Source organism: Caloenas nicobarica, chromosome 33 (genome assembly GCF_036013445.1).
Source record: "Caloenas nicobarica isolate bCalNic1 chromosome 33, bCalNic1.hap1, whole genome shotgun sequence".
Lineage (NCBI taxonomy): Eukaryota > Metazoa > Chordata > Aves > Columbiformes > Columbidae > Caloenas > Caloenas nicobarica.
The window spans coordinates 1472235-1484611 of NC_088277.1; the positions used below are offsets into that span (position 1 = coordinate 1472235).

General features: G+C 67.7%; 2 protein-coding genes and 1 long non-coding RNA gene across 3 annotated transcripts; 2 read left to right on the forward strand and 1 right to left on the reverse strand.

The window, feature by feature from the left end:
* Nucleotides 1-517: 517 nt before the first annotated feature.
* LOC136000463 (uncharacterized) lies at nt 518-5509 on the forward strand. The gene is made up of 7 exons (XR_010607730.1): nt 518-623; nt 748-806; nt 904-1027; nt 1174-1251; nt 2066-2102; nt 2187-3230; nt 3366-5509. It is a non-coding gene; the product is annotated as an uncharacterized LOC136000463 (long non-coding RNA).
* PAN2 (poly(A) specific ribonuclease subunit PAN2) lies at nt 518-9886 on the reverse strand. The gene is made up of 26 exons (XM_065654219.1): nt 9801-9886; nt 8984-9278; nt 8556-8725; nt 8324-8444; nt 8165-8242; nt 7792-8059; nt 7005-7347; nt 6494-6590; nt 5854-5973; nt 5587-5706; nt 5388-5516; nt 5041-5240; nt 4559-4701; nt 4189-4295; nt 3775-3873; nt 3307-3383; nt 3018-3159; nt 2699-2836; nt 2055-2114; nt 1889-1979; nt 1653-1810; nt 1424-1567; nt 1168-1347; nt 967-1060; nt 683-880; nt 518-606 (listed from the first exon to the last, which is right to left on the reverse strand). The coding sequence occupies exons 2-26, from the start codon at nt 9257-9259 to the stop codon at nt 572-574; spliced, it is 3588 nt and encodes a 1195-aa protein (XP_065510291.1). The 5' UTR covers nt 9260-9278; nt 9801-9886; the 3' UTR covers nt 518-571.
* A 1245-nt stretch (nt 9887-11131) lies between these two features.
* IL23A (interleukin 23 subunit alpha) lies at nt 11132-12226 on the forward strand. Its single transcript, XM_065654269.1, has 4 exons — nt 11132-11302; nt 11435-11533; nt 11870-11995; nt 12080-12226. Exons 1-4 carry the CDS (start codon nt 11132-11134, stop codon nt 12224-12226), a joined length of 543 nt encoding a protein of 180 aa, XP_065510341.1.
* The last annotated feature ends 151 nt before the right edge of the window (nt 12227-12377 follow it).

Sequence of the window (12377 nt, forward strand, 5' to 3'; positions counted from 1 at the left end):
CTCCTCGCTCCGTGACGGGGCCGTCCCGTGCGCAGGCAGCAGGGCGGCCAGCCCGCAGCGAGCGCCGAAGGCCCCGGCCGTGCCAGGGCCCGGTCCGCGTGGCGCTCGGCCCCGCGGGGGCGGGGCTTCCCTTGACTCCGCCCCCACGAGCGCCCTGGCCCCGCCCCCCGGACCGGCCACGCCGCCGCGTTCCCGCGTCCCCGCTCCCGCCCCCGCGTCCCCGCTCCCAGCCGCGCCCGGGTTCCTCCGTGCCGCGTCCCCGCTGCCAGCCCCGCTCGGAGCCCGAGTCCTTCCCGCCCTGGCCCCGGTGCCGTGGCCCCGGTGCCCTGTCCCCGGTGCCCTGTCCCCGGTGCCCTGTCCCTCCCCCGCAGCCAAGCAGGAGGCGGCGGGCGGTGTCCAATTGCTTTATGAGCGCGCCCGGGCCGGCGGGCGGGTCGGGGGACGGTGACTCCCGGTACCGGCGGGGAGCGAGTCCCGGAGCACCGGGCCCCGGGAGGGGTCGGGCGGGGGCGGGGGCAGCCCCGGCGCCGCTGCTGGTTCCAGTTCCAGGCGTGTCCGCCTCCCGCGGGGGTCACAGCGCCAGCACCGGGGGGAACACGGCCCCATCTGCCGGGACAAAGCGGGTGAGGGGGGGGGAAGCGGGGATACCGGGAGGGGGAAACCGGGGGGGTCCGGGCCTTACGCTTGGGGCTGCTCTGGCTGTCGGGCTCGGGGACCCTCCAGTCCATCTTGCGTCCCTTCTCGTAGAGGCCCTTGAGCACCTTTCGGAACTCCTCGGGCTCGGCGCCCGGCGGGCTCAGCTCCAGGTACTTGCGGTAGAGCTGCAGCGCCGTGCGCGCGTCCTCGATGCTGTCGTGGGTCTCCCCCTGGATCTTCAGGTCTGCGGGGATCCCCCCCTCCCAGGTCAGGGAGCGGCCGCCCCCACCGCCCCAACACCGTCCCGCGCCCCAGGGCTCGGCCACTGACCCAGGAAATACCAGGCGAGGAAGCGCAGGGAGATCATCCTCTTCCTCGGGATGTGGAACAGGTAGACGGTGTCGATCACCTGGTCCTTGGGCACCTGGGAAGCAGAGACAGGGTCCTGCTGCCCAGGCCGGGGGGCTACCGGCCTCCCAGCCCCCTCCGAGACCCCCCCGCGCTGAGGGACAAGGGGCTCGGCGCTGTCACCATCAGGTTGATGACGCGAAAGTCCTTCTGCAGCCCGTGGCCCACGAACTTGACCCCCACGTCGATGAGGAAGCGCAGCTTCAGGTAGGTGGATTTGAGGGTGGTGAGGTGCTTGGAGGAGATCTTGGCGTCCAGGTCTCCCGGCTTGATCCCCGAGTACTGGGTCAGGTAATCCACCACCTGCGGGACCAGGGACCATGGCGGGGGGTCTGTGTCCTCCCCGTGTCCCCCCCGGGGGCGGGCGGGGTTCCCGTACCTGCTCCTGGGTGGAGATGTAGTCGTCGATGAAGGGGACGCCCTCGTTGGGGCCCTGCCCGCGCACGCACGTGATCCTGGCCACCGACATCTGGCTGGGCTTGATGGTGGATTTGGTCCCGTCACTGCGCAGCTCAGCCTCCTCCTGCGGCGGGGACACGAGAGCTCGGTGACCGATGGCTCCATGGGGACCGGGCTGTCCCCGTGTCCCCGTCTCAGGGAACCCTGACCTCGTTCAGCGTGACAAACTCGGCGTCCAGCCCCACCAGGTCGCCCGCCTGCGGCATCTCGCTCAGCATGAGGGGGATGAAAGTGGCGTGGCACTTGCGCTGCTTGCGCGCCAGCGACGCCTCGGCCAGCAGCACGTTGGCCTCGATGGGGTTCTTGACTGCGGGGAAAGGGGGAAGCGCCGTGAGCCGCGAGCGGCGCCGCCGGCCGCGCCGCCACTTCCACCCCCAGCACTCACTGACGAGGTTGTACTTGGCGTTGAGGTTCCTCCGGGCGTAGTAGAGGATGGCCGGCACCTTCCAGCTCATGTCGAACTGCACGGCCTCGCACTGCGGGGGACAGGGGACGGCTGGGGACGGTCGGGGATGGGGACATCCTCCCCGCGGTGTCACCCGAGCGCTCACCTTGTCCACAGGCTCGATAAGGAAGTCGTTGAAGAGGTACCACTGCTGGTGCGTGACGCCCTGGGGGGGACAGCACAGGCCTTAGGGCCCCCCCCTCGGGGCAGATGCAATGACTCTGCTCCCCGTTACCAGGGAAAGGGGGGTGTGACGGTGCCACGCGGGAACTCCCGCCCTTCGTGGGACACGGCGGGGAAACCCCCGCGGGGCCGGTGGTGACGGTGTCGGGCTGGACCCGCGCGCTCCCTGCCCAGCTCCCACCCAAAACTCCGCGGAGATGCAAGAGATAAGAGCTGGGATGCTGCCTTGACACACTCCGGGAACTCCTGCCTGGGGCTGCTCTGCCAGACAGGGCTGCCCAGCCCAGCCCTGTTCCCCGGGAGAGGAGGGGAGGTGACGTCCCAGCCCTTACCTGGAAGCACAGGGACCTGCTGGCAACGAGCCCGTGACCAGGAGGAACTGGCCCGACCAAGAGTGGGAAGAGCTTCTCAAGCCCTTCCTTCCTCCTCGGCCGCCCGAGCGGCTCAGGGCTGCCCGGCACGTCCACCCAAACGCCCAACGTTCGACCGAGAGATCAGGAACGGGCCCGTTAAACCAACCCATCCCCCAGCAAACCGCGGGCGAGATCCCCCCGGGGGGCTCCTCACCTCCTTGCGCTGGTGGTAGGTCTCCCCCACCTTGATGTGTCCCACCAGGCTGCCCCCCGTGCGTGAATCCAGGATGTGGACCACGGTGGCCATCAGGTCGTAGACGTAAACTGAGTCGGGGTCATCGCTCGGACTCAGCTGCGAGAGGAACCGGCCGAGCCCTGATTGCAGCCCCCGGGCCCCCACCCCAACCCCGGACACGCCGTCTCCATCAGATTTCCGCACTCACGTCCTCACCTCTCGCCCACACGCGCTCGGTTCGGCTCCCACAGCCCCACGCGACGTGACCGCGTCCCCAGCGGCACCTCGGCGCCTTTACCTCCTCGCTCTCGCTCCAGTTGCACACGTCCAGCTCCTTGCTCTTGCTCAGCCTCATCTTGATGGCGTAGGGGATCCAGACATTCTTCAGCTCCTCCACGGAGGGATACAAATGCCCCGTGTCAGGGTTTCCCAGCTCCTTCCTGCACGCAGAACCGCGGGAAGCCGAGTCGGAGGGGGCAGGAGGTGTCACCCAGGCCAAATTCGTTACCAGGTGAGAAAGAGCCCCGAGCTCTCCAAGGGCAGAGAACAAGCCAGGAGGTGGCAGCACCCCGGGGACTGTCACCTACCAGTCTCCCAAAGAGATTTCTTTGCCTTTGGTGATGTCAAAACCTCCTCTTTTCATCAGAGCTCTCTGAAAGGCGAACTGGCAATGAAACACAGGCACACGTCAGTGTGGGGGACACGAGGGGGACAGCCAGGCCAGAAGGGCGGAAAAGACGGGAACTATAAAGTCGGTGACAGGGACAGAGGCAGCGAGGGACACCCAGTGCTGTGCTGGTCCTGGGGGCTGGGGAAGGAAAAGGTGATTCTGCCGCGGTCCCAGCAGCTTCGCCACGGCAGATCTCGTCTTTTTTGTCTTTTCCAACTCCAAACACGCAGCTCGTGCTATGAGCGCAACCAAACGCTGTAAACGGAGCAGGTGAAGCTCGGATGGAGAGCGAGAGGCGGTTGGAAACAGCGAGACCCGAGCGAAAACGCCTCCGCAGACCCGGGCACGCAGCGAACCCTTAACGAGCCTGTTGTGTCGCCCCCACCTCAGCCTGTGTCTTCCAGAAATCGGCCTCCTTGGAGCTGTTCACCTCGCAGTTAATGACCAGGACGTCGGGCAGGCAGCGGATGTTGCGGGTCTGGACCTGCGGAGGGAGCGGGAGATGGGGACGGTGACACCGAGAGCTCCAAACGGGATTTTGCACCTGCCGCCCTGCACCAACACCTTTGCGCAGCTCCCAGCGGGTGGGCTCAGCTTGGGGGGTTTCCCTCTGCCCCCCATCCCGGGGGGAATTCAACTGGAATCAGCACCATCCGTGGGACGCATCCTGGCACTCGCGCAGCCCAGGAAATACCCATCCGGGAACCGAATCCCCAGCTCAGGAGCTTCCCCGGTGACTAATGGAGAAACCGGCCCCGGGCAGCCGGTGCCACGGGAAGGGCCCCGCGCCCCGGCTCACCGTGGGCTGGTACTTCTCGCAGTTCTCACACCAGGCTTGCGTGTTCTGCTCCAAGCAGATGCTTCGCTTTAAAATTTGGGCAAACTCGTAATCTTTGGCTGGCTTTTCTGAAGAGAGAAAGGAGAATAACGTCACCTCCCAACACACAAATCTTTACCGGTTTAGCTCAGCCAAACCTCTGGGGTTTTCCTCACAACCACCAGCGAGAAGGTCAAGCCCCAAATCTGCTTTTCTGGAGCCAAAAAGCTCGGCTGTTTGGAAAGCGCTGCCGGTGTCTGTCACCTGGAAACATCACGGCTCATCCCTACAGACAACAAACCCCACCTGGCCGGGGAAACGCGGCGTTTGCCGCGCCTGGCCCTGCCCGTACCGGTGCTCTCGGGGTAGGAGAGGGTGAAGAGCAGCGTGGAGGACACACGGACGGTCTCTTTGCCGCAGCGGCACATGCTGCAGTTCTCCATCTCGCAGCTGAAGAGCTGCCCGATGACCGAGTCCCCCGAGGTCCCGAAGCCGCTGGAGAAGGAAAAAGAGCAGCGGGGTGAGCGGGATCCGCCGGGACCTGCACATCTCGGGGTGCACAGGGGCCGCTTGGGGCCAGCACCCCAATTGCAGCAGCGCTGAGGGAACTCGGAGCCGGTGGCCGTTGTGCAGCCCCGAGCAGGGGATGAGGCTGGGGGGGGACAGCGGCTCAGCCCGGGGTCTCAACCTGGCTGTGGGGGCAATTCCTTGCGTCCCACGCAGCGCTTGGGGCAGATGTGGGGGGCAAGAAAGGTCCTTCCCAAGGGACAGAGGGGACCCCAGGGAGCCAGACCCCTGTCCCAGGTTTGGTTACTCCCTGTGCCGGGGGTTTACCTGCTGCCAGCTCCCCGATATGCTTGTGGCCCCTCCTGCTCCTGGGTCTCCTGGTGCAGCTGGGTGAGGATGAAACGGTTCCAGCTCTGGATGAGCCGCCCCAGGTTCACCTTCCCCGTGGCCTCGTCCGAGTCAGCCAGGATCAGCCCCAGCGCCGAAGCCTCCGGGATGGTGCGGAAAGCCCGCAAAAAATTGCTTCCCTGGGGATGGGGCAAGAGCGGCGTGTCACCGAGGTCAAGTGACGGGAGTTCCCACGCTGGCTGACGCCGTCAGCCAAAGACACGGCACCACCCGGCTCCTGCCGTGTCCCTGACCCCCCCGGGCGGCCCGTCTGTCACCCCACATACCTGGCAGGGGTCACCTCGGGACAGGTCCAGCATGTGGAAGAGCAGCCCCAGCTCGCAGCCCAGGCAGAACTCCTTCTGGCAGAGGTGGTTCTGCACCAAGCAGCGAACCGGCTCCAGGAAATACAGCACCTGGCAGAAACGGGGGCTCAGGGGAGGTCTTGGGGGGTCACGGGGGGCCGGGCAGGGCTGGGGGTCCCACCTGGATCATGCAGTTGCAGTAGGCGTTGGGGATGTGGGGCTCCAGCCCCGCGAACAGTGTCTTGTTGTAATGTTTGAAGTCAAAATCTTCCAGCCCCAGCTTGGAGTATTTGATGGTGACCTGAGCGGGGACAGGAGCGTTAAATGGGCACCGTCCCGCAGCGCCGGACACCGGCACAGCGCCACGGCGCTCCCCACGGAGCCGGGGCAGGCGCTGGGGATCCCTCACCCCAGATAAACCCCCAGCTCCCCCCTGAAAAGCCACCACCTTCCTGTACTTCTTGGCCACCATGTAGAGATGTGGCTCCTCCTCCCGCCCGATTGGGGACTCGGGGACTTGGCTGAAGCTGTCAAACTCGTTGTCCGTCTCTTTTAAGCGATAGGGAATCTGCAAGGGGGCGAGGAGGGCAGGGCGGCTGAGCCCCACGGCGAAGCGAGGCCCCGCAGACCGAATCCAGCAGCTCCTGGGCTTTCCTGCCTCCCCGAACGAGCAAAGGAACAACCCGAAGGAGCGGGGCCCTCCCTCGCCCTGCGCCAACACCTTCCCTCTTGCCAGGGACTTATCACTCTGGGAAACTACAGCGGCGCTGCGGGCAAAACGTGGCCGTGTTTTCCCAAGGGCGAGGGACGTGCCCTCACCCTCCCGACCGGAGAGCTCGGACCTTTCCCACCGCAGAGCGAGTTATCGGTAGAACTGGGGCTCCAGCCCAAGGGGGAGATTCCAGCCCCCGCCAGGTACCCGCTGAGGCTGCTCGGGAAAAGCCGTCGCCTCCAAATTATACACCTACGATACTGAGAATTTCACCTCTCACCCACCCCGAGGCCTGTGGAAAGCTCCGAGGTGGCTCCGCGCATGGTGAGAGCTCTGTCCCTCCCCAAACTGCAGCTCCCCTCCCGAGGGCGGGTACCTGGTTGCGGAGCTTGGTCCTGGGGTTCGGGGCGTAGCCGATGAACCCCACCTTCTTCATGGTGCGCAGGATCTCAGGGTCTACCGGAGGAGCTCGCCTGCAGAACACACTGCAGCTCAGGGGCTGGGGGTCCCACGAGGGGCCCCCCCTCACTCCATCCCCCAGGACCCTGCTGTTCATTTTCCATCACAACAAAGTGCCCAAATCACACCAGAACGCGGCAGCAGTGCCGAGTCCCGGTGTATTTGGCACAGACGAAAACCAAGAGAGTTTCCACGCAGGCAGAATGAGCCAGGATCCCACCGGGGTGTCCCCACCAGCACAGTGGGGATTTGACCGTCCCCAAGTGCCCCCAGACCTGCCCAGTCACCGCACCTCAGCGGTTAAATCCACCACAGGGAACTTATCTTGCGTTTCACAGGGCACGAGACGGGGGGAGCAACAGGAGCTGATCCCCACCAGCACCAGCTTCCCCCGTGCTGGTTTTCACCGGGAGATACCGGGAAATTACCGGGGTGCCGGGGCCGAGTTGGCAGCGGGCCAGTCGGAGAGCAGCGCATCGCTGGTGAGCGGGACGGGGATGAGCGAGAGCGGCACCAGGTCCTGGTTCCAGTCCAGGTGCGGCAGCGTGTCCACCATGCAGGGCAGCGCGAAGTCAGTCTCGCGCGAGTAGGCGTTGAAGGTGACGTCGGGGGAGTCGGCCCAGAGGTGGACGCATCCCTCCGAGTCCCCGAAGGCCAGCGCCTGCTTGCTGGCCGAGACGTCGAACGTCATGATCAAGGGCCCCACGGTGTTGACGTGGAAGATGTCGGCGGGGTTGGCCAGGCCGGTGGGTTCACAGAACTGGCACTGACCTGCGCGGGAGGGAAGGACAGAGCGAGGTGGCACCGGGTGACCCGGCACACGTCTCACTTTGGTGGCCAACTCTGTCCCACCAGGATTTAATAACAGAATCATCTTGGGTGGAAAAGCTCCTCAAGATCATCAAGTCCAAGCATTAACCCACCCCATGTCCCTGAGAACCTCATCTCTGCGTCTCTTCAACCCCTCCAGAGATGGTGACTCCACCACCACCCTGGGCAGCCTGTTCCAATGCCCCACAGCCCTTTAATTAATAAATTTATCTTAATTTCCAACCTAAACCTCTCTCTCCAGCCCCTTGCCCAGCTCCATTTCCCTTCTCTGAACTCGTTCCAGCACCTCAAGGTGTTTCGCATCATGAGGGGCCTCAGGACCCTGACCCTGGGGGTGCCGGGACCACCGTCCCCTCTCGCCGGGAGGGACGCGGCTTCACCCACCTGTCTGGGAGATGATGGCCAGGCGGGAGGTGTAGGTGGGGATGAAGCGCAGGAAGAAGGGGTCGATGTGGACCTGCAGCGGGGTGGTGGCCCGCATCATGCGCAGGTCGTACACCTTCAGGAAGCGGTCGCAGGCCAGGCCGTTCATCCGGCTGGAGAAGCCGCAGGTCACCAGCAGGTTCCCGTGGACGTCGAAGTCGGACAAGCTGCCCGAGTAGGCGTCGAACTCGTGCTCCGCCACAAACGTGCGCAGGTCACGCAGGGACACCTGGAAGGGTCAGACGGGTGCCACTTTGGAAGCCCCCGAGCAGAGCTGGACACCAGCTCTAGGGTGTTCCCAAGGGACGCTGAGCACCAGCAGAGTAGGCGTTACCTTCCCCGAGGTGTGCCCGCAGAAGAAGAAGCGGTTGGATTGCCGCATGACGGTGATGCCGGGAACCTCCACGGTGTACTGGGGAGGAGCAGCGGCGCGGGGTGAGCGGGGCTGAGCCCCACATCCAGCCCCTCCCCGCGAACCCCAGCCTGGCCGTACCTTCTGCGTCTCCTGGACGGTGTTGAGGTCGATCTCCACGACGTGGTTCTGCAGCCCAGCGACCAGCAGCGTGCTGCTGTCCGTCAGCAGGAGACTGTGCATGTCCTCGGCCTCGTCCATGCTGCGGGACGGGGACGGGACAGCCCTCGCACTCCCGCCCGGCTCGGTGCGGGGAAGGGGCTGCAGGACCTGCCCTCCCCCAGGCCCCGCCGTGACGCCCCCCAGCACTCACAGGTAGTCAAAAATGATGAGCCCCCCTCGGGACATGCACTTCAGGCTGGTTTTGGTCAGGAACAGGACGCCGTTCTCCAGGCTCTGGATCTGGCGGATGTCGTCGCTGCTGTTCACTTGGAAGGAAGAATATCGCTCCAGCGTCGGGCCGAAGAAGGAGGTGGCGTGGCCCTAAAAGCAGCCGGGGACGGGCTCGTCACAACTCACCCCATCTTCGCTTTGGGGGACGCTTTGCCTGGGTGCAGGGGGGTTTCCCACCCCCCGCCCCGTGCACCCCAAAACCGCAGAGACCGCTCAGACACAAGCAAAGAGCCAAAAGCTCCAGCCACCCCACGGGGTGGGAAACACCACGAGGCTCATGCTCCAGGACGCATGGAGCGCCCGCACCCCCGGTTCGGCCAGCAACCCCCACGTGTCCCCCACGCCTACCCCATGGTTCCCGACCCACAGCATCTCCTCGTGCAGGTCGAAGTGGGAGGCCGCGACGGGCACCCCAACGTCGGAGACGGCGGTGTGCAGCTCGCTGTACATGCCCTCCATGAGGTGCACGGGGTCGGGCACGGCCATGGCGTCCATGGCCACGGCGTCGGGGTCCAGCTCCACGCCGGGCAGGAGGCTGCCGGGCAGCTCCAGCGCCGCGTCCAGCGCCGGGTGCAGCGGGGCCGCGTACTCGCCCAGCGACGGGTCGAGCCCTTCAAAATTCATGGTGGGAACCGGCGTCTCCCTGGGAAGCAGAACGGGAACTGAACCGGGCGGGTGGAACCGCTGTGGCCCCGGTTCGTGGAATCGGCGGAGCCCCCGGTAAGTCCACGGGGTGGAAAAGGCGGCTGGAATGTCCAGCGCCAGGGGCCGCCGGCGGCACCGAGCCCACGCAGGCACCGGCGCCGGTGAAGCCCCTTCCTTCGGAGCCCCGTCAGGGCCGTGAGCACCGGGGGAAGGAATCCCGGTGCACCGGGCAGCCTTCCCGGGGAACCGGAGCCCCGCGGGCCCCCCTGAGCCCGCTCCCTCCCGCGGGCGGCGCCGGGCCAGCTCCGCGCCCGCCCCCGTTATCTCCGCGGCCCCACACCGGACGCACCGGCGGTATCGGCTGCCGCAGCCCCGGGCGGGGCCCGGCCCGAGCCGCGGGGCCCCCGCTCTCCCCGCCGTGCTCCCGGCCCGGTACCCACAACCCCCGCGCTCCGGCCCAGCGTCGCCCCGCGCCCCGGGGCGGCGGCCGTTACCCACCGCGCCCCGCGCCCGCCGTTACCGAGCAGCCGCGGGCAGAGCCCCGCCAGGGCCGCGCTCCCGGGCTCGTCCCGCCGCGCCGCCACGGTCGGCCCGGGGCCGCCACCGCCCCTCCCGCCGTCGCTATGGCAACCGAGCCCCCCGCGCTCCCGCCCGCTAAACCGGCGCGCCCCCGGGGAGCGGCGGACCAATGGCAGCGCGGAGTCGCGGGCGCTGGCCAATCAGCGCCTGAGTGAGGCGGGACTAAGCCGTGCGGCGGGCGGCGTGACGGACGGCGCGGCGGAAGGGACAAAAATGTCGAAACCGGTCGTTTCGGTGCGAGGGTGTCACGCAGTGTCCCCGACGTCCCACGGGGTACCGAAGTGTCCCCACAGTACCCCACGGTGGGGGGGGGGAATCTCACCGTGCCCACCGGTGTCACAGCATCCCGTGGCGTCACACGACATCCCACCGGGTGTCACGCAGCATCTCCTGGCACCTCGTGGGGTCCCAAAGTGTCCCCAGATGCCCCACAACCATCCCATCGTCCCCACTGGTGTCCCTCAGTTTCCCACCGGATCCAGCGGTGTCCCCAGGGCCGTACACCGTGACCGGGAGACGGTTCTGAGCCTCACCCGCCCCGGTCTCCGCCGGGACCGACCCACCCCGCCGGGACCCCAGCCCCGGCCTCCCCCTCCAGACCCGCGGGGGACACGACGCCACGGGCACGGCCGGCGGGACGGCGGCCCCCGAGGCGGGCTCGGCCCCGGGCTGGTGCCCGAGGCGCGGTCGGTGCGTGGCCGCGGGCCCGGGGAAGGCCGGGGGCAGCCCCGGCGGGCAGGAGCGGGAAGCGCCGGAGCCGCCCCGTCGGGACCGCCGCGATTGCAGCGCCGCGGGCAGCACGACCCGGCCCGGCGGGGACCGGAGCTGCGCGGTCCCGAGGGGGCGAGGACCGGGGAAGCCCCTCCGGGACACCGCGGAAACAGGGAGCCGCCGCTTGCCGCGCCGAGGCCATCCCGGCTGCTTTCCCGGTGCGGCCGGGGGACAGACGGGGGACAGCGGAGGGGACACTGGGGGACGCAGCGAGCAGACACCGAAGGGACACCGTGGGGAACACTGGGTGCCCCCGGGCGCGGAGCCGCCAGGAACTGCCCCGGGTTTTCCTGCCCGTCCCGTCCCGTCCCGGCGCGGTGCGGGACCGGGCGCGGCGGGGCGCAGCCCGGGGACCCCGGCCCGGTATCGGTTCTGCTTTCGAGGGAGGCGGCGATTTCGCAGTAACGGGGGGCGGGTGCCACCTGCCGCGGGGATTCCCCACCTGCCGCCGCCCCATAAGAGCCCGGTGGCGGCGCCGGTGGCGGTACCGACCAACCGGCCATGGCCCCGCTCCGCCGCCTTCTGCTCTGCCTCTGCCTCCCGCTGCTGCTGCCGCCGCCCGCGGCCCCGGCCCCGGCCCCGGGACCCCGCATCGACTGGGTCGCCTGCAGGAGCCTCTCCCGGGAGCTGTCGCGACTGGTGGCGACGCTCAAAGAGCCGCACCGGGTGCTGGTGAGTTCGGGGGTTCGGCCGGGGGGACCGGCGGGAGCTGCGGGACATCCCGGGAGGAGCGGGACCCGACGGGACGGGATGCCGGGGGAAGTGTGGGGGGCACGGGAACCCCACTGACCACCCCGCTGCCAGGAGGAGACGCAACTAAGTGAGGAGGATCCCAAAAACTGGCCCCCCCGGATCCGCTGCAGCGACGCCTGTGACCCCTCCACGCTGGACACCAACAACACGGTACCGCGGGATGGGGGGTGCTGGTGGGGGGCAGCGGGGAGCCTGGGGGATGCAGCTGGGTGTCCCAGGGGGGTCTCAGTGTCCTGAGAGATGTGCGCAGGAATCCCAGGTGGGGGGAGTCTGAAGGATGTGCTGGGGGGTCCCAGAGATGCCCGGGGATCCCAGGGATGCTGAGGGATGTGCTCAGGTGGTCCCAGGGGTGCTGGGGGTGTCCCGGGGATGCTGGGGGTGTCCCAGGGGTGCTGGGGCTGTCCCAGGATGCCGGGGGGTGTCCCAGGATGCCAGGGGCTGTACCTGGGGGTCCCGGCCCCCCCCACTCACGCCCCGCTCCCCCAGCGCTGCCTGCAGCGAATCCTCCAAGGGCTGCAGCACTACCGGGACCTGCTGGGCTCCGACATCTTCACCGCCCGCCGGCTGCCCCGGCTGGAGGCCACGCTGGACCAGCTGCTGGGGCTCGTCCAGGTGAGGGGCTGGGGGGCCAGGGGGGCTGCAGCCGGCGGAGCGGGTGCCTGGAGCCCGGACCCTCCTGACCCCGCTATCCCGCAGCAGGAGCACGGCCGCCCCCCCCGGCACTCCCTGGCCCCCAGCGAAACCTGGACCCACCCGCTGCTGCAGCGCCTGGCGCTCCAGCGGCTCCAATCCTTCGCCGCCATCATGAGCCGTGTCTTCACCCACAGCGCCAGCACCCGCTGAGCCCCCCACGGACCCCCGGTTATTTATTCCCCTCCACCCCGAGGGGCTATTTATGTGTGACGCTCCCTATTTATCTCGGGTATTTATGAGTTTCTAATAAAGGTCTGAAGGAGATGAGCGGCTCCCCGTGTACAGCACAACGCGGGTCTGG